General features: G+C 41.6%; 1 protein-coding gene across 3 annotated transcripts in view; it reads right to left on the reverse strand.

Moving 5' to 3' along the window:
- Positions 1 to 1911: 1911 nt before the first annotated feature.
- SSH2 (slingshot protein phosphatase 2) overlaps positions 1912 to 19261 on the reverse strand; it is a 317108-nt gene continuing 299758 nt past the window's right edge. For all 3 annotated transcript variants that reach the window (XM_077480336.1, XM_077480333.1, XM_077480334.1), the window contains 4 exons: positions 18365 to 18511; positions 16456 to 16656; positions 9285 to 10104; positions 1912 to 8171 (listed from right to left, as the gene is read on the reverse strand). In XM_077480336.1, coding sequence (XP_077336462.1) covers positions 6129 to 8171; positions 9285 to 10104; positions 16456 to 16656; positions 18365 to 18511 — 3211 coding nt within the window. In that variant the 3' untranslated portion in view covers positions 1912 to 6128. The remainder of the gene's footprint in view (positions 8172 to 9284; positions 10105 to 16455; positions 16657 to 18364; positions 18512 to 19261) is intronic.

Here is a 19261-nt window from a genome sequence, read left to right on the forward strand (position 1 = left end):
CGTCACCGGGTGGCTTGAGTGTTTTGCAGGCCTTTGGCAGATTAAATGTTTGGCTGCGGTTACCTTGGGCCTGGTTTTGCTATCAGGGAGATTATTCCCCTGTGGAAACTGACAGGGTGTGAAAATGGGGAAGCGTCTCCGTGATGGAATACACAGCTCCTTGTGTGTCAACCATTCTGAAGCAAAGTCTCAGTGGGAAGAAGGCAGGAGGAGAACCCTCAAAATGTTCTAGGCAGCAATAGCTTATAAACCGTGCAACCTGTGGTGTGATGTAAATCCCTAGTCATCCACCTGAGACCACAGTCTAAATGGTGGCATTTTTCTGTACAAATTAGGATATAAAAGGTCTAATACTCTGCCAGACAGGGTGGTGCTGTGTAAAGCCCAGGACTGGATAGAAATTAAAATTCTTTGGAAAGTAAAAGAGCTCTCTGCATTTCCTCTGTATTTAGACGTTTGTACCTGTGTGTGTTGCTGTTCATTCTTAATCATGTCCCAATGTAAACATACAGTAGCTGCGAATTCACCTACTCTACAGCACACTAAATCACGATCACCTTGGGTACATTCAGCCTGCTCATACATCCCTGCTGAACTGGCTGAGATTCAAACGGTCAATGGTCAGCTTAAATATGATCTCCAAGTTCCATGACCTGTAGAAAAGTAATATGCCATCTGTGAACAATCTGACAGTGGCTAACAAATGCCTTCTCTACAGATTAATAGGCAATTGTGTCAGCGGCGGTAGTTTTAGTTTGTAGTTTTTGGATAACTGCAATTCCAAGTGATCTTTGGTTTTGCAGTTGCAATTCACCCAGAAGCCCCCCTTACAGTTTGGGCCAATGACCTATACTATGCCTTACAGTACACATCATATGTCCAGTATGTCAGCTACATAGCTTAAAAATTCTTCAAAATACCAACTACAGATTTAGGCAAAAGTAAAAAAATGGTTTACGTTATCTTCAAGAATATGGCAAATGTGGTATTGGGAACACTAAAGGATCCACAGATACCAGTTTAAGACTGAGTACCGATACTTTTTCTCAAGTACTTGCCAATACAAATTACCGATAACTATTTTTAATATCATGTGACAAATTGAATGAGCCAATATATAAAACTAATACTAAAATTTTTCTGTGGTTCTGTTTATTTTATTATTAAATCATTATATTATATTTTGCCTTTTGAACTGCATCCGATTCAGATGACATGTGAACCAAACCAGCTTTTTTTGAAGCTGGCTCGCATATGTGCAGGCCGGCCGCAGTGCAATTTTTAGAGTCAGGTACGATTTTCAGTCTAGGTCAGGTGAGATTTCCAGTCTCTCAAGCCCTGTACACACGGTCGGACTTTGACGGAAAATGCGCGATCGGATTGTATTGTCGGAAATTCCGATTGTGTGTGGGCCCCATCGGAATTTCCGACACACAAAGTTTGAGACCTGGACCTAAAATTTCCCGACAAAAAAATCCGATCATTTACATTCCGATTGCGTTTATACAATTCCGATGCATATGCTCAGAATAAATTACGATACGAAAGCTATTGGCTACCTGGCCTCTTTATAGTCGCATCCTACGTGGTTTACGCCACCTCGTTCTGAGCGATCAGATTTTCCGACAACTTTGTGCAACCGTGTTTATGCAAGACAAGTTTGGGCCAAAATCCATCGAAAAAAATCAGACGGATTTTGTCGTCGGAATGTCCGACCGTGTGTACAGGGCATTACACTTTAAACATTTGGGAGGCGAGGCTACAAGTGAAATATGGCTGAAGTTCAAAGAAAATCTGACAGCTGTTAAAGGGGGGCTTTTTTCCTAATTTGAACCAATTAATGTGACTTCCCCTGCTTCTAAAATGCCCCTTTAGACATTTTGAACATTAATATATTACACATAAACCGGACAATTAGTATTTTTGTTTATTCAGGTTTAATATTCACAATGTAAACAATAAAATTTCCTCAACCACAGTATTTTTTGTAAAAGACCAAAGAACAGCGTTTTGTACAAAAATGCCCTTAAAAAAAACATTGTTTTACATTTTACAAAATAAAACTTGTCGAAGAGTGAGCTGCTGTTAAGAGTCTCTGTATGGGCGCTCCCCTCTGCAGAGGCCATGACGGGTTACACTTGCAAGTTGCTCAACTGGAGATCTGGTCACAGATGAGGCAGCCAATGAGATCATATATAAGCCTGTGCGTCAACAACACTGTCTCCATTAATTTTCATTTATTCAAGTCTGCTGCTTATGATTATGTTCTCTCTACCCATTTGGAAAGGTTAACCACAGCTTCAACAAACACATTAATAAGAACGTAAATAAGTACAATTGATTTGACAATCCTGATGGAACTTCACACAACTTGGCAGGCACATTTTGCAGCAACAAATGAATTATGTAAAGGGGAGACAATAGCTATGGATCTCTAGACTTTTACTGAACTACAACTCCCAGACTACTTTGCATGCTACTGAAGTATAAATAAGTGATAGCTGAAGAGTCTGGTGTAAGTGCTGCGCACTATGCCTTGGCCTTCAGTCCACAGTGAGACTTGACTTTGTGGAGGAGCAGGGACGGAATATGAGTATGTCTCAGAGACCTGGTTGACTGGTTCCAGATGATGTTCTACAGGAACTAAACCTTAAAATGCAAGCGGCTCTAAAATGAAGAAGCATGCAACATATGCACTTTTAGCAACTGGCGTTCGTACTCATCCAGTATATAAATCCTGAAAAGAGCCCATGGCATGTAATGCACAAGTGTAGAAAACAGATTACAGGGATTCGAAAAGAAACACAAAATAGTGGCTCAAAATTATGAGCCAATTATAAATACCATAAATGGACCCTATAGACTTTGCCAATATTCTTAATTTCAAGTATGCTTGTGGGTGGAAACTACATGGACACATTTCTCTTTTAGATCTTTTATCTGTAACCTATCATGTGCACATAAGAAATTTAAATAAGCAACATACTAAGCGTGTTAGGCCGGCCATAGATTAAGCAACTTTCTTTCCTGCAACCACAGGTTGCAGAAAAGAAAATTGCTCAATTCCCCCAACACAATCAGTATTGGAGCAATCTCTCCTGTGGAGCCACTGTGTTCTATAACATTCGCTAGCAATAATCACATGTAAAATCCATCAGGCTGGTTTTACCCAAGTTGAACTGTCAACTTGGGTACATTCAGCCTGTCCATACATAGTTTGAATCTGATTCGAACTATCTCTGTCCGGCTTTACAATACGTGTGTTGCCCAAGCAGTGCAAAGCAACAGGTTCACTATGAATAGACCCGGTCACTTTGTCCATTCCAAGCAATGAGACAGTATCAAGGAAAAGTCTCCAAACCCACTGACACTAGCAAATACAGCAGGATCAGTGAGATCCCCCACTTTTTCATGTGACAGTGCTCAGGCCCAGCAGTCAATCTCTAAATTCAAGCAATGTCCTGTGGGTATTTTGGAGAGGCTGAGTTGAGAAAAGAGAAGTAGGGGAGCACTATAAGAATATGCATCAGTGGGTTTAAAGTGACAAATGTCTCCTTCACCAAGTTTAGCTGTCAGGAGAGAAAGTAAAAACCAAGTGCAAGTCCAAAGTTGCGATGAGACCACTCAGAATGGGTAAAGCACAGGCTTGCTATGAACACACTACAACTTGGATGGGTAGAGTAACAAAGAGGCAGACAAAGCATTATGTTCTAGGTTCTCCAACCAGTTCTGCTTACATAACCAAAACTTGGGGCATTTGGTAATGCGATTTCTGCTGGCCAGTGTTACTAGACTTTACTCTTCAACAAAGATAAGATGGTCAAAGACCTAGGCTTGCGATTAAACCAGCAGTGAACAGAGAGAAGGGTAAAATTTTCAGCGCTTCAAAATTTACACTATACCAGCAAGAAGGCCAAAGTGAAGCGTCAAGTACAGGTCCCACTTTAAAGTTCAGAAGCACTATAGGCATGAAAATATTTTTGCCTAATGACAAATATTTTATAGTTAACGGATTTTGGAACACACAGGACTAAGGTTACAGAATAGCCTTAAAAAATTGAATTTTCCTTTTTACGCTTGTGAACAAACAAAACCTATGCTAGACCTAACATTTTCAGATTTAAAATAAATCATCAACAGATTAACACTTTCTTTGCATCTTTTGGAATCCTTGTATTCTGTTTTTGAAGGTTTGTGTGCATTTTCTGGTTTTCAGTTTAAGTTTAGTTGCCTTTCAGGAACCAAGTAGAGCAGCAAATTAAAACAACTGCTAAAAACAGGAAATGATCATTAAAACATCACTAAGTTGAGTATTCCAGTTGCAGCAAAATATTGCCAAATAAAACCCCAGTCAGTAAAAGTTCAATATAGAACATAATAAACATTATATATATGTATGAGTGTGATAAAGTATAAACTAGTACAGATACACACTCAAACATATATACTTCAATACAAGCAAACATTGACATAACAGTTCTAGGAAGGCCAAATATTCGATAGCTTTGCACTGAATATCAAACACACTCACTACGTAACATTTACAGGTCATTATCATACAGACAGATAGGCAGCACTAAGAATTACTAAATTTATGGTGAGTGAAGGTAGAAATCGAGGGAAAGTGGGTCAATAGAGGGGTGTATCAAATTAAAAACAAAGGTGAAAAGGCAAAACAAATATGGCCATAAACTCTGAAGATCCACAGCACTATTTCAAGTAATGAAGGGTTAATTCCCGTATTGTAGACCAACAAATAAGAGCACATTCCAATTCAGATCAGATGTTTGCCTGGTCAGATGGTATCCTTTTAACAAGTCAAAGCCTTCAGTGCTTAAAAGGCCATTCCGCCAGGACAGATGCTGCAACCTCTGGACAGACGTCAGTGAGGAATCCAAGGGTGAGATCTCCATACCAAAGTTCCCAGCTCCGCCTCCCTCACGGAGCCAATAAAAAGGGTCTTGTCCCCCCCCCCCCACCAAAGGATTTAATTATATGTCCCATTTTGAATAACCATGAGGGATTGTTACTTAGGAACTAAAGCATGAAGAGATCAGCACCGGCACCCTTAAGGGTTAGGTGATTATTCAACCCACCAGTTTATTGGGTGGGCTAACCCTTTAAATAGACTGAAACACCCTAAAAAGTATGGTGTCTTTATATAGACTTGCTAGTAAAAGTGTAGACTGTGTTAAGTCAGGCTGTGGCAGCCCCCAACCTCACCAACAGAATAAAATTCTGCACATAAAGATGTACTGCCAGGGGTTGAAGAAGTGTAGATACCTTGGCTGTTCAGTTACATAGAGCTGTCCGCACAGCAGTAAAACATCTGAAATGTAATGATCTAGACCTGCCATAAAAATAGGCTTCGTCTTGTTCAGTAAGGTTTATATTAAGAGTGGAAAGTCAACAGCCAAGTGGCACTATGAACCCTAGACCTGCCATGGCATCTTCTGACACATGGCAAAACTGTTGACCCCAAAAAGGCATTTGGTATAGAATGCAGGGAAAGAAAGTGACTCCATAAAAAACAAAAAGAAAAAAAAAAGGGAAGGAAATTCTACAATAACTTAAGATTTGGGAAAAGCATAAAAAGCAACTGAAGACGGCAATTTCAGAACACTGCAAAACCAGCAGACTAAAAAACTCTGCTCTTCAAACCTCTTTCACATTTGCTGAGGACATAGAGAAGTCACCAATCCTCAGACAAGAACACTGATTTGAAGTGCTGAAGAAAGCCGAAACATGTTGCATCTGAAAGTGCGCCTTGTTCCTACAGCATTGGTAGACACTGTCAATCAGGCAACACAGCCTGAAGACATAACTTGGAACAGTTACCTGCTATTAAGCTCTTAAAACAAACATCTGAGGTTCTCAAGAGTTAAAAAAAAAAAAAAAAAAAAAAAAAAATTATATATATTTATATATGTACATTGACTAACATGTGCAGTCAGGAATTACTTACAAAAGGGAAGGAGAAGGGGAAGCCCATACCATACATGCATCAGGAACAGTAAAACATAAAACAATATGTCAAAATATATAAAATTAACCAATAAAGTGCACGTTCCTCACATATTACACCTGCCCCTTTAAAAGATCAAAACAAACACTAAAAAGTTCCAGGATTACATGGTGTTGTATAGTGGATTAGTTGTCCTCTTCTTCTCGTTGGTCTTTTTTAGCCTTCTCAAAGGATGAGTTCTACCATGCTCATGCCTGGGCGTTATAGTTACCAGTGGGACTGTGGGTTCTAGCTCCACCGATTGGTGAAGATGCTCCTGGGAAACTGTCAATTCAGACTCTGAACTTAGAAGTAAATCCTGTTGAGTTGTACCAAACTCTTTGGCATACTGCACAAGAGGCTTTTCCACTGGTTTGCTTTTCACAACACATTCTGCAGTCTTTATCTGCTCAACAAAATGTTGGGTGGGTTCCAATCCTGTAGAAGGTTGTACAGAAAGGATGCAAAGCTTTCCTGGAGGGTCTTCAGATTTTGAATCCAAATCTGATTCACAATTTCCTGGCACAATCCGGAGGGAACTCTGAAGCAGATCAGGGTAAGTTTGGTTATTGTCAGATGAGACAGATTCCCTCTCAGACAAATCGTCTTTAGAAAGCTCTAAGCAGCCCAGTTTGGCCAGAGATGCAGAACGTTTCATTTGGGACGGAGTGGTGAGACCAGCTTGCCGAATCCGTGCCTCAATTTCTTTCGCTCTTTGCTTGACCACACCAGAATTGTTACCAAAGTCTTTGATGCTGTCACTACTGGCGCTATGAGGAAGGCCAAAAGATAAAGCAGAGACGTCCAATACTTCACGTAGTTCCCGTATATTCTCAGTAAGTTTATTGATTAAGTAAAGATCTTCATGGCTCAATTGTGACAAGGCACTGTCTGCTTCCCTTTGCATCAACTCGCTCACACCCATGCAGACATCACTGCTGTATTTGTCTGTGCAATTCGAAAGGTTCCCATAATCCTCTTCTGTACTGGTGCACTCTTCAGTGGCACCTTCTAAAACAATGGAGAATGGGCGACACAAATAACTAGGGGAACTAGGGGAACTGGGGAAATCTGAATGTACTCCAGGACTAGTCGCAGGATCTTTAAAGTCTATTACACTGAACTCTTCCTTTGGGCTACCTATAGTAAAGGAGATGTTTGGAGGATCAGATTTTGGTGCACTGAGCAAAGACAGGTTTTCTGTATGTGCCGAAGAACTGTCTGGCGTACTTGACCAGACATTTCTTAAGGGTGACTCTAAGGGCAGATGAGGACACCTCTTTGAATCCACAGCTACATCCCCAGTATATACTACAGAATCTTGGAGAGAAATGTTGTTGTCATTACTATCATAGGACTTGCTGTTATGATCTAATTCTATCCTCTTTGGAAGATGTACTAACTCATTTGTTTTCTCCAAGATTTCAGTTGTAGTAGCTGACTGGTGCTCTTTCACTGTGACTTTATGTTTAACTGCAAGCTCTGAATAGTTAGTGTCCTGATTTACTTGCTCAGAAGGAAGCTCAAACAGCAGAGATGATTGTGAATCTGTAGATGGCTCAGATCTGGGGGATTCTGCAGCCTCAAACCCTGTAATTTTTATTTTGACCCTTCTATCCCTTTCATGATCTGAGATATCCAGCGAAGAATCTTCAAACCTACACTTGGTGGAAGTATCAGAAACAGCGGAATCATTCTTAGAATTCTTTCGTACTGGCACAGCAGTGGTGTGTTGTTGTTCTTGCTCTTGCCTTAGACGTTCCTCAAACTCCATTGTGGCTCTTCGGACAGAGCCTGCACACCACTTAGGAGCCTGACCAGAAAGATCAAGTTGGTCACTTGTCTCATTTGAGTTTTCACTATCCTCCTCAGAACTTTGCTTGCCCTCCTGACACTTCTGATCTTTAGGCTTATCATTTAGCAGTGATGTTCCACTCTCACACGCTGGATGCTTGTTGCTATTTTCTGGCTCCCAAACAGCTTCAAGTGACAAATCATGGATTGTGTTTCTCTTTGGTGCTTGTACTTGGCTAGACAGATTGTCTGATTTTTGTTGGCACTGGCCTGCTCCCTGGTTGAAGGACTCGATCTCTGTGATAATCTCTTTCACAGATATTCCATTTTCTGAGTGAGATTTGGAGAGATGATCTTTTTGCTCAGAGATCTCCTGAGAGAAAAAAAAAAATACGAAAACAAGACAAAAGGTTAGTACATCTGTGTTGCCACACTTACTTCCTTGCAAATTGAAGTCTAGCATAGTGTTTAGATACTCAAATTTAGGTTTGCTTTATGTTTTTATATCTTGTTTCATCTAAAATTGATGACAACTTTGTTAAAGCAAACTTGGTCAGTAAAGCAAGTCAACCTTTCATCAACAAAGGTCATCAGAACTAGAGGGCACTCCAAGCTTCTTGTACATTTGTTTTTGCTTGAGTAAACTGCATTCCAATTAATCACTGGTGTTCCTGAACCACAAATGTTTATATATATATATATATATATATATATATATATATATATATATATATATAAACTCACGCCTTCTGACCAGTAAGTTGAAGCTCTAAATAGTTTGCAGGGGCTGTGTGCTAAACTATACTGTCCACCACTTGTGAATACATGGAGACCTTTAAAAGGAGAAGTATAGCCAAAGCTTTTTTTTTTGGGGGGGGGGCTGTACTTCTATGGAATCAAAGGAGTGTAGTTTATTTTTTGCCGTCAGCTGATGTCAAAGACCCGATCCAGGCTTTGACAAGATCCTGACCAGAAGCCTGGACCGGCAGCTGGCTCAGTCTCTTAGTGTGCCCTCCTGCCTCCTCCATAGCCTAGTGCTTCAGTAAGCGCTGGAGGGGCAGAGCAGAGAGCTGGAGTCACCTGAGTGATCAGTGGTGTTTGCCGAGTTCTCGGTTCTTAGTGCTTGCAGCCATCTAGGAGCGTATGTTTTTTTTATTTATTTTTTTTTATTAAAAGAGATGCCAATTATTTTTTTTACTTTTTTTTAGCATAACAGATGCACATGCAAAGGCCGTGTGTGTGTGTGTGTGTGTGTGGTGATACACAGTTTCTGGATGGGCAAACGATTGTGATAATGCCATTGTAACGGCAGGGCATACACAAGCTCTTAAAAATTTAGGAAACTGAAATCAAGCAAGTGTCCTACCCAAAACCTGATATGCTAGACAGCAATGCCCATATTTCAATAATTAATGGTATATGGGAGAGGTGGGACAACAAATTACATCTAAGAAGAGTCAAGAAAACACCCATAATTTGTACTTACCTTTGGCTGCTCCTCATCTGTAGACGAGTCTTCAGAAACATGTGGTGTGCCAATATCAGGGCTCACTCGTAGCTTATCCACTGGGCTTTCAGAGATGACATTTTCAGGCCAAGATCCTTTTATGACCCCGTTCCTAACATTGCCGACCTGCTCCTCTGCCCGGGTGGTGGAGCATGTGCGTGGACGATTCTCCTGAGATAATTCAACAAACTTTTCCAGTGCACTTAAGAAATCAATCCTATCAGCACTCATGTCTTCTGACTGAGATGTAAAAGAAGGTTGGTCAGGTGATTCTGGGGGTTCATCTGGTTGTGAGCCAAGCTCCCTCAGAGGCAGGAGGTGGCAGTTCAAATCATTCTTCAGTGCATCTTTCTCCATATCTTCCAGCATAAAGTCCTGCAGCTCAGTACTTCTATCAGTAAAAGATTCAGAATGCGGAGATACATCTCCAGACAGTCTATCTGGTCTACAATTGTCCAGGAAGACAGAAGACTCATCTGAGCAGCATCGTGCCGGACAACCATTCATGGTGTTGAGGTTCAAGATGTCCTCAATTTGTCCAGTGTGAAGGTCACAAGATGTAAACTCAAAATGTGATTGCGTTGCGTTGCACAGGGAGTTGCTGTTGGGGCAATTTGGGTTACAGTTCTCCGTCTGAGGTCCCAGTGTAAAGGAATGATGATGTATGTCTGAGAGCTGCTCGGCTGACGATGTAATGTCCTTTTTACTCATTTCCATTCCTGTTTTGCCAATAGGCTCATGATGATCTGAGAGGTCACTCTCCGAGTGAGAGCGCCATAGCTTGTTGTGCCGCTGCTTGCTGCAAGGTAGAAAAAAATATTATAAATAAGAAGCCACTATAACCATTTTTTTGTTCATACATTAAATAGAATTTATTTTTTATTTTTTTACAGAAGCTGTAAGATTTGTGGATAACATTAGACACTCAGCCCTAAATACAGGCAATATCTTGACACACAGGGGTTTATTCCCAAAAGCTGAAAAATAGAAAAATCAGGGTCACTTCTGCATAGAAATCAATTAGCTTCTAAGCTCAGCTAGTTCAATCAATCGCTTACGGACTTGCCCGCCATCGTTATAAGTCGGCTGTTTGAAGAGGGATATCATTGTTATGGCAGCAGCTAGCTACCATTAACCGCAATATCCTCTTCAGCTGGTGGTCCGCTTTCAGATCAAAGTGCTCTCTGCGGCAGATTTGCTGCGATAACACTTCCGCCGATCTCCGCTGCTTACTGGAGCCGCTGCCAGCGGCAGAGGTGATCGTGTCCCGTCTCCTGTTCGGTATGGAAATTAGTGAGGGGAAGATAGCCCCCACCTGTCTCCATACCATTGCAGGGTCTTTTTGACCCCAGATCTCATATTTAAGAGGTCCTGTCATGCTTTTTTTCTTTTAGAAGGGATTTCTACATTCCTTGTAATATAAATAAAAGTGACTTTTTAAAGAAGGGTGTAAAATTAAAAAAAATTTAAAGGTAAAATAAATAAGGAAAATAATTTTTTTTTTTTTTGTTTTTTTTTAAACGGCCCCGTCCACCAAGCTCACGCGAGTAGTGCCCGCATATGAAAATGTTCAAGCCCAAGACCTCCTCTATAACTCAAAACATGCAACTTGTAGCATTTTTTTAAACATTGCATATGGAGATGTTTAAGGGTAAAAGTTTGTGGCCTTTGAGCGGGAGTAACTTTGAAGCTTGACATGTTGGGTATCAATTTACTCAGAGTAACATCGATGCGCAAATATGGTGTGACAAAAATTATTGCAATGTCTGCCATTTTATTCTCTAGGGTGTTGGAAAAAAAATATATAAATGTTTGGGGGTTCCAAGTAATTTTCTAGCCAAAAAATAAAAAAACATTTTAACTCGTAAACAAGTTTGAAAAATAGACCCGGTCTTAAAGTGGTTAAAGCTTTGGCAATAAAATCTGGAAGCGGTTTTATGCAGAAGTGAGCCTGATTTTGTATGCTCCAGCTTTAGTAAAACCACAAATTGTAATGAAATTTCATTAAAAATCCAGTAAGAGTCTTCAATGAAATTAGTTTTGGGTTGACTGATCCTTTCATCTCCATGCATTTTAGATGTACACTGATTTCATGTTTTTTACTATTTTTTTTTTTTTTTTTTACTTACTCATTGTTAATTAATCAGGCTGAAATCGGCAACCGAACAAAGTTATACTACATGAGGGTGTTGTGCTACAAATATTACTATTTTTAAATGACTAAAACACACTGGAGTGTCTGTAACAAGATTTGGTACACACAGCTGCCTAGTGCACATGACAAGGCGATATGAAATGTGGACACATCATATGAATATATCCCCACTGCCCAGAGACACCTGTTTTATTTGTCACATTAAGGATGACCTTTTCTGAGAAAGCATGGGCACACAGTGAACCTTATCCACACAAGATCACAAAGCTTGCACACTTATTCCACTGACAAAACTACATGCCTATTAGGAATATACAATATTACAGTGCAAAGGCTAAATGCAAACTGCTGCAATATATAGCAAGCAGTCTATTGAAGGTTTACTTTCCGACATGCACCCAGTATTGACAGCTGAAAGGTTTAATAGCCGCTATAAGTAACATTATCACTTTGTTTCCCTGCTGTCCTTAAGGCAGGCCATACACTATACAATTTTCTCTTTCAACCACAATTAAAGGAAAGAAAATTGCTTTTTTGCCCCATCAACTGTGTTGAATCCCACCAGCAGGGCTATTGTTTTCTGCCGGCAGAGAGCCTTCCCCACCAGCAGACTACAAGGATCACTGTTGGCGGCTATAGCCACCGGCAAGTCAGTGATCCGGTGGAAAATAAAAAAAACCCTGACAGGCTGCTTTTACTGAAATCAATTGATGGATCGACTTCAGTAAAACCAGCTTGGCCATAGATGGATTGAAATTTGGTGGTTCCTGCTGAATTGGCTGATTTATGACAGATGTAAACCTCCGCTGGAAGACTTCAATTGAACAACTAGGCTATCCACAGATGTGAAGATATCTACAATGACCAGAGAAATTTTTGCTTATATCCATCTGCATGCATCACTATGCCTCACCTAGGTTAATACCACCTTCACTAATAAGAGGGAGGAATTGGGCCTGTGAATTACAGATTTTCCAATGAGCTAATAATAACAAATGCTTCTGCTATTAAGATCACTTTCACACTGGGGCATGAGGGGGCTAAGAGGCATCAGCAGTAAAGTAAACTTTACCGTTGTTTTAGCAGAGCTGTTCATGTTCATCCCCGCTAGTGGCTGATGAAGGGGTTAATAGCGCCCACAAAGTGCCGCTGCCGAAGCACTTCGGCTGCACCGATTATTGATTTCAATGGGCAGGGGTGGTTTAGAAGCAATGTATACACCGCTCCTGAAGAGTCCCAAAGATGCTGCTTGCAGGACTTTTTTTTTTTACACTTCCTGCAAGCGCACCACTCCAATGTGAAAGCACGTGGGCTTTCACATTGGACAGGATAGGTGCTTAACAGGCGCTATTTTTAGCGCTAAAACGCCTGTAAAGCGCCTCAGTGTGAAAGTAGCATAAGTACTCATTATAGCCCTCTAGTAAAGCCCTAAAACAGCCCCCATTGAAAGGTTGAATTAATTGAGCTAGTGCTTCAGGGATGGGGTTGTGTCATTTATATCCACACTAAAGGATTTAAACAAATGATTCAATTGTATTGACTTAAAAGGGGTTGTAAACCCCTGTGTTTTTTTTACCTCAATGCATCCTATGCATTAAGGTGAAAAAACACCTGGCAGACACTGGTCACCTGTCGCCCCACCCCCCCCTTTTACTTACCTGAGCCCCCTCATCTGTTCGGAGGGGACTCGCTGTGCCTCTCTCCATGGGGTCCCGGCTCTCGATTGGATAGATTGATATCAGCACAGCCATGGGCTCCTGCTGCTGTCAAATCCAACAACATGGGTGTCGGGGATGGGGCCGAGTTTGGCATTGTGCCCACAAGGTAACCCCCTCAGGAGAGTGCTTCTCCTAGAGAGTTATCTGTTGCGGGGAGGAGCCACGAGAGCCAACGGGGGAACCCCAGAAGAGGATATTCGGGGCCACTCTGTGCAAAACGAGCTGCACAGTGGAGGCAAGTATGACATGATAATTGATAGATAGATATATATATCTATCTCTATCTCTTTTACAATCACTAAGTTTACAAATCTACTGAAAAAAGGCAAGAAAAAAAAAAAGTAGTAATTGCAGAAATGTTCATGGGTAAACACATAAATCACTCAACCAAGCAGCTGCAGGACTACCCTGAGCCTCAGCCACAGAAATAAAGAGAAGCAGGTGGCCACTGGATTATGGGTTGCACAATGCCAGTGAACCCAATGAAGGGGGAAGAGGCAAGGACTAGCTTTACTCATGAAAGATAAGACATGTTCTTTGGATACTCATGTTAGCCTTAATCACGTAACAAGATCGAACCCTCATGCTTCTTAAACCACCTAGACTTAAAACAAGATCACGTGAGGAGGTATCATTTGAGTACAGAGCTGCTGGAGAGCACAAGTAAACAAGCACAGCTATATTATGTGATACTGAGAGCAGATTTCATTCAGACTGTAGTTAATATCTTGCATTCTGTAGAACAATTTTTTTTTTTTTTTATATTTCTCTGAATGAATAATGCATGTTTCTTAATTGGCTGGTTATTATATTGCATCATTTGTTACAATGTGTTTCATTGGGAGAGATGGCCAGGTTTCCAGGTTTATTACTACTCTGAGCAAACCAAAACATATATGCATTCAATTCACTGGCACTATGGTTCTTCAGGGTATTACGTTTTTTTGGGCATCGCTGAATCATACTGTCATTACCAATGTCACACCCCCAATAAAACACCCTTGAAGGTCAAGGTCCTTTCCTTAACAGAGTGCAACAAAAAAATGCAAAGGTCTGTGTGGAGACATAGGGGTTGATTTACTAAAGGTAAATAGACTGTTCACTTTGCAAGTGCAGTTGCACTCTGTAAGGGAATTTTCCCCAGAGCTTAGTGAATCCGTTTACATCCATCATTCAATCATGTGCAAGCAAAATAGCTTTTTTTTTTTTTCCATCATCTTCCTTGCACGCGATTAGGTATTCTTTGCAAAATGAGGCTTTACCATATTCACTGGGCTCTAGGGAACATTCCATTGCAGAGAACTTTTTCACTTGCATAGTGAACAGTGTTATTTGCCTTTAGTAAATAAAAGCCTATTTCTCCACAAGCTATCACTTTGAGGTTGAATCAGACTTAAAGTGGAGTTCAATGGAACTTCCGCTCATTGGAACCCTCCCCCCCCCCCCCCCTCCAGTGCCACAATTTGCACCTTTCAGGGGGTAGAGGGTGCAGATACCTGTATAGTACAGGTATTTGCACCCACTTCCGGCATAGATAGCCGAAGATTCTGCGGGTATTTACGCCACTTCCTGCGGGTCCCCCGCTGTCTGCTGGGAAACACACGGATCCAAGACACAGCGGGGACCATCCTTATTGCGCAGCGCGACTCGTACATGCGCAGTAGGGAACCAGGAAGTGAAGCCGCAAGGCTTCAATTCCCGATTCCCATATCGAAGATGGTGGCGGCAGCACCCGAGAGAGGATCGAGAGATCGGCTTCGGGTGCCGACATCGCGGGCGCGCTGGGTGGGTAAGTGTCCATATTTTAAAAGCAGCTGCAGTATTTGTAGCTCCTGACTTTTAAAAACAAAAAACAGCGGAACTCCCGCTTTAAAAGTGTCTGCCACCTAAAGATATCAAATTAAAATCATTACTTCTTCCTTCTCAGCAAATTTTTTCATATGATCTGAACCCAACTACTACACCATGGGAGCTCAATCTGTGGCTCTCCAGCTGTTGTGAAACTACAAGATCATCATTCCTTTGGAAGTCGTGCTTTTAACTGTCAGCCTTGCAATAACTCATGGGACTTCCGTAATAGCTGGAAGGCCACAGGCTGAGCAGCCATGCATTACACCATAAGGGTCTAATTGTATCTGTTACTGAAAAAAAAAAAAAGGATTTAAATGCATCATCACAGGGCGACGCTGTGGATGCACAGGTAACAGTGTGCCAACGTCCCAACAACCGTAACATGTAGATCCACCTTTCCAAGACTCAACCACTTCACGTATCTAATAACCACTGGATGTAAATTATTACATGTTACTATCTTTGCACATTTCATATGTGGTATTTATCTATTAGAGGCGATATCAGAGTCTGTTAGGTCACTCAAATATGTTTTTTTTTATCTATGTCTGTACATAACAGTTTTAACTTTATCCAATTAAAAACCTATACTGTTTTACACATGTGCCTACAAAGTCCATATCTTCATTCCATTTTCTCCTTTTTTATGTTTATTTAATTTTTCTTCCCCAGGAGAAATCACATTTGAAGACCAACAGCAAGTGCCCTTTAACCAAATCCTCTTCTTGGGTCCCTGTTTGGCGCTCCTGGCCCCTCCCTTCTGTTGAGTGGCCCCACAGTATGCACCTTGCTATGGGAGCACCCAAGGCAAGCCACAACTTCCTGTGTCCATTCAGACATGGAGCTGCGGCCCGGCCCCATCATTGGCTGACTGACTTTGACAACAGGGGAGCCAATGGCGCTACTGTCTACTGTGCCAATGAGGAGGGGCGTTCCAGGCAGCCAAGACACTTCTGTAACATGACTGGATCTAGGATGGACCTCAGATAAGTATAAGGGGACTACTGCATATAGAAAGCTTTTTATCTTAAAGAGGAAGTAAACCCTGATGAGTTTACTTCCTCTTTCATTCCCTGCAAAGGCAAAGCATAATGGATTACTGTGCATCGCTCAGTGCGCCTGCCGCCGCTGTCTACGGCGCATGCACCATAGACAGCGGTGCCCGTCTTCGGGCCAATATCTCCTAAACCGTATAGGTTTATGAGCTATTTCTTGGACCTACAGGTAAGCCTTAAGCTAGGCTTACCTGTAGGTCAAAGTGTGTTGTAAGGGTTTACAACCACTTTAATGCATAGAATGCATTACGATAAAAAGCCTTCTGCCTTTACAACCACTTTAGGTCTGGAGAAATGAATGGCATCAGTTTGCCAAAATATAGGTTGAACACCTGTACGAACATGTCCTAGAAGTAGAAAAAAAGACCCACCTTGCTAACAGAATGCCTTGATATTCCTCAAGCTGCTTCATGAAACTAGGGTTAGGTTTGGTTACGGTGCGTCTCTCCTTCACATAATCAAATGCTCTGTCCAAATTCCAGCCATATTCCTTCATAGCATAAGCAATCACAGTGGAAGCGGAGCGGCTCACTCCCATTTTACAGTGCACTAGACATTTAACTCCGTGTTTCCTACAGGAGAAACAGAAAACTCAATTACTAATAACATCTGTCATACAATGTGAATGCAAACAAAACAAAATGATAACCGATTTGGGGAAATATATGCAAACCTCTCTGAGGCAAGAACTGCAACCTGTTGTCAACTAATAGCAAACCATTCTTGAAACAGCATAATCCAGAACAAGGCTGCCATCAGTTCTCTGAAACAGTTGCATCTTCAGTTTTAGAAACCAAGACCACTTTTATACTCAGCCAACACTAGAGGGCACTCTACCTCCACATACCGCAGCATCTCGGGGCACAAATCCGGCCAACCTGCTGGTGTTCCATCAAAGCAAAACACACACAAAGACACGTGTTGTGGCGTTTGAAATTGTGATAATACACCTGTCACTGTTGTGTCAACACTGGAATGAGAGCGATTCCTCCCATTTCATGACAGCAGGACACAGAAACTCACTCTGAGAAAACATCCAAAGGTGGGATGTAAAAAAAAAAAAAAAAAAAAAAATATCTAGAGAGCTCAAAAACCATAGAAAGAGCAGAATAAATACAATAACCCCTGTCATTTACAGTGTTTGGCCAGCTATAGTCTCAGCACTGGAGGTTTAGGGCTTGCAGTACTGTACAGACTTTCTGCTTTACCCACTTGACCTCCAGAAGATTTTACTCTCTTCATGACCAGGCAATTTTTACTGCTGCTGCTGCCATTGTGGGTAAGGGTACCTGGCAGTGTAGCCTTATGGCTTAATGCTGGGAACCCTACTTTGTACGCACGAGGCCCCGCTCATCTTTCCTACAGGCCTGGCGACAGGGAGAGGAGGAGAGAGCCCCACAGTGATGGCACGGGCCGCGGCCCAGACGCCCGAAAGTGGCAACAGGTATCCTGTCCCTCCTCCCCCCGAAAGGTGCCAATTGTGGCACCGGAGGGGCAGAGGAGAAAAATGAGCGGAAGTTCCGCTTTTGGGTGGAACTCTGCTTTAACTATGAAACTAAAAATGTGTGCCTTTACTTTACTATCTGCCTGTTTTTTTGCTCCGCTTTTCAGGGAGAAGAAACATCCATATTGCTGTTCAGAGTACACAGAGCTCTGTGTTTTGTAAACCCGGAATGGTGTGTGTGATTGGACACAGCCGATATTTGATGAAATCAGATGCCAAACTATAGTCAGCACAACTTTGGCAGGGGGAGAGCGCGCATACGTGCCCCAAATCGGGGAGGCGGCCAATCACATACATGTACATATGTGATTGGCCGCCCGCTTGCAGTAATTTTACTACAAGTGATCGACAGCTATGTAATCTTGCCATACATGGCTAGATTTTCTCTGGCTCAGCCCACAAGAAATCTCCTCCTCTCACTATTGTATTCGGGCATCCACAGCACCTGAATTCCCAAACAGTGGCTGAACCTGATAGGATGCAATCACTGGCCGAGAATTATTCACGTGGCCAAGTCAATTTCTAAATCGACTTTTGTTGAGACGGGTGGTTCTGGAAGAAATTCAAGCAGCATTAGCTTCATACATGGCAAAAAGTAAACTGCTCAAAAACTGAGCCATGAATTGCTTGAAACTTTCATGGACTGCAATTCTATTTTGTGGCTGCTGTAAAATGGGCCCAACAGACTGCGCAGCATAGTCTCCCATGTTAATACATAAAACATCAGTACACACATATAACACCAAAGAGCAGATGTGATCAACAAATGTACTAACTTTGCCTTAGAGATGAATTTGTAGGTATCATTCCAATAAGCCAGTAGATCAGTGCCTTCCTCGTCATATACTCTGATGTTGTGATATTCAAAATTTCCGGGAAAAAAGTTATCAATTTCTCGTGTAACATTCAAGATGTATCTGACCCTGTTTAAGAAAAAAAATATATATATTTATAAATTAATTTGACACATTAAAGTGACCATTTGCACATCAGCCATGTTTTTACTGCACCCCAAAAGCTACAAAGTCAGCCATATGGGGGGATAAATACATACCATGGTGACAATAAATGATCCCCTTTGTCCATGCAAGCTGTTCAAGTGAATGGGGCTGTGCTACAACTGTACGCAATGCATGCGGTTACAGTGCAGGCTTCTAGGGGTTAAAATAGGCCGCCTCACCACTTGTTACTGAAAAGTGATCCACCACAGGTCGTTTTCAGAGGGCAAACCATGTATAAACTGGGACTAAAAGTGCTAGAACAGGCCTTACAAATCATGCTATGACAGCAGCAAGAGGTAAATGTGAAAGGTTACTGACCCCAACTAAGACATCTGTTGAACCGGCAGTGTGCTCTGCCACACCATATGTATAAAAAGAAACCAATCTGATCTGCCATATGGGAATGGGATAATAAAATCCCTAAAAGAAGGGGCTAGAATTCAGGAAACTGAGGTTTCGAGTGTTTTTCTCCCGCTGCATGTGGCACAAAGCCGAGGTAAACACAACAGACTATGTAGCCAAACCAGTCTGCGGCTTGACAAAACAGCAGATTCCATCATTATGCAGAGAGAGAGTAATAATGAAAACAATCTATGTTCTGGAGGATTTATATGAAAGCAAGGAAAACATACTGAAGCTCGACACCAGCAGTGACATGAAAGCAGAGTTCCA

The sequence above is a fragment of the Lithobates pipiens genome, unplaced genomic scaffold (genome assembly GCF_037356315.1).
Source record: "Lithobates pipiens isolate NorthernLeopardFrog02 unplaced genomic scaffold, aLitPip1_a1.2 Scaffold_16, whole genome shotgun sequence".
Taxonomy (NCBI): domain Eukaryota; kingdom Metazoa; phylum Chordata; class Amphibia; order Anura; family Ranidae; genus Lithobates; species Lithobates pipiens.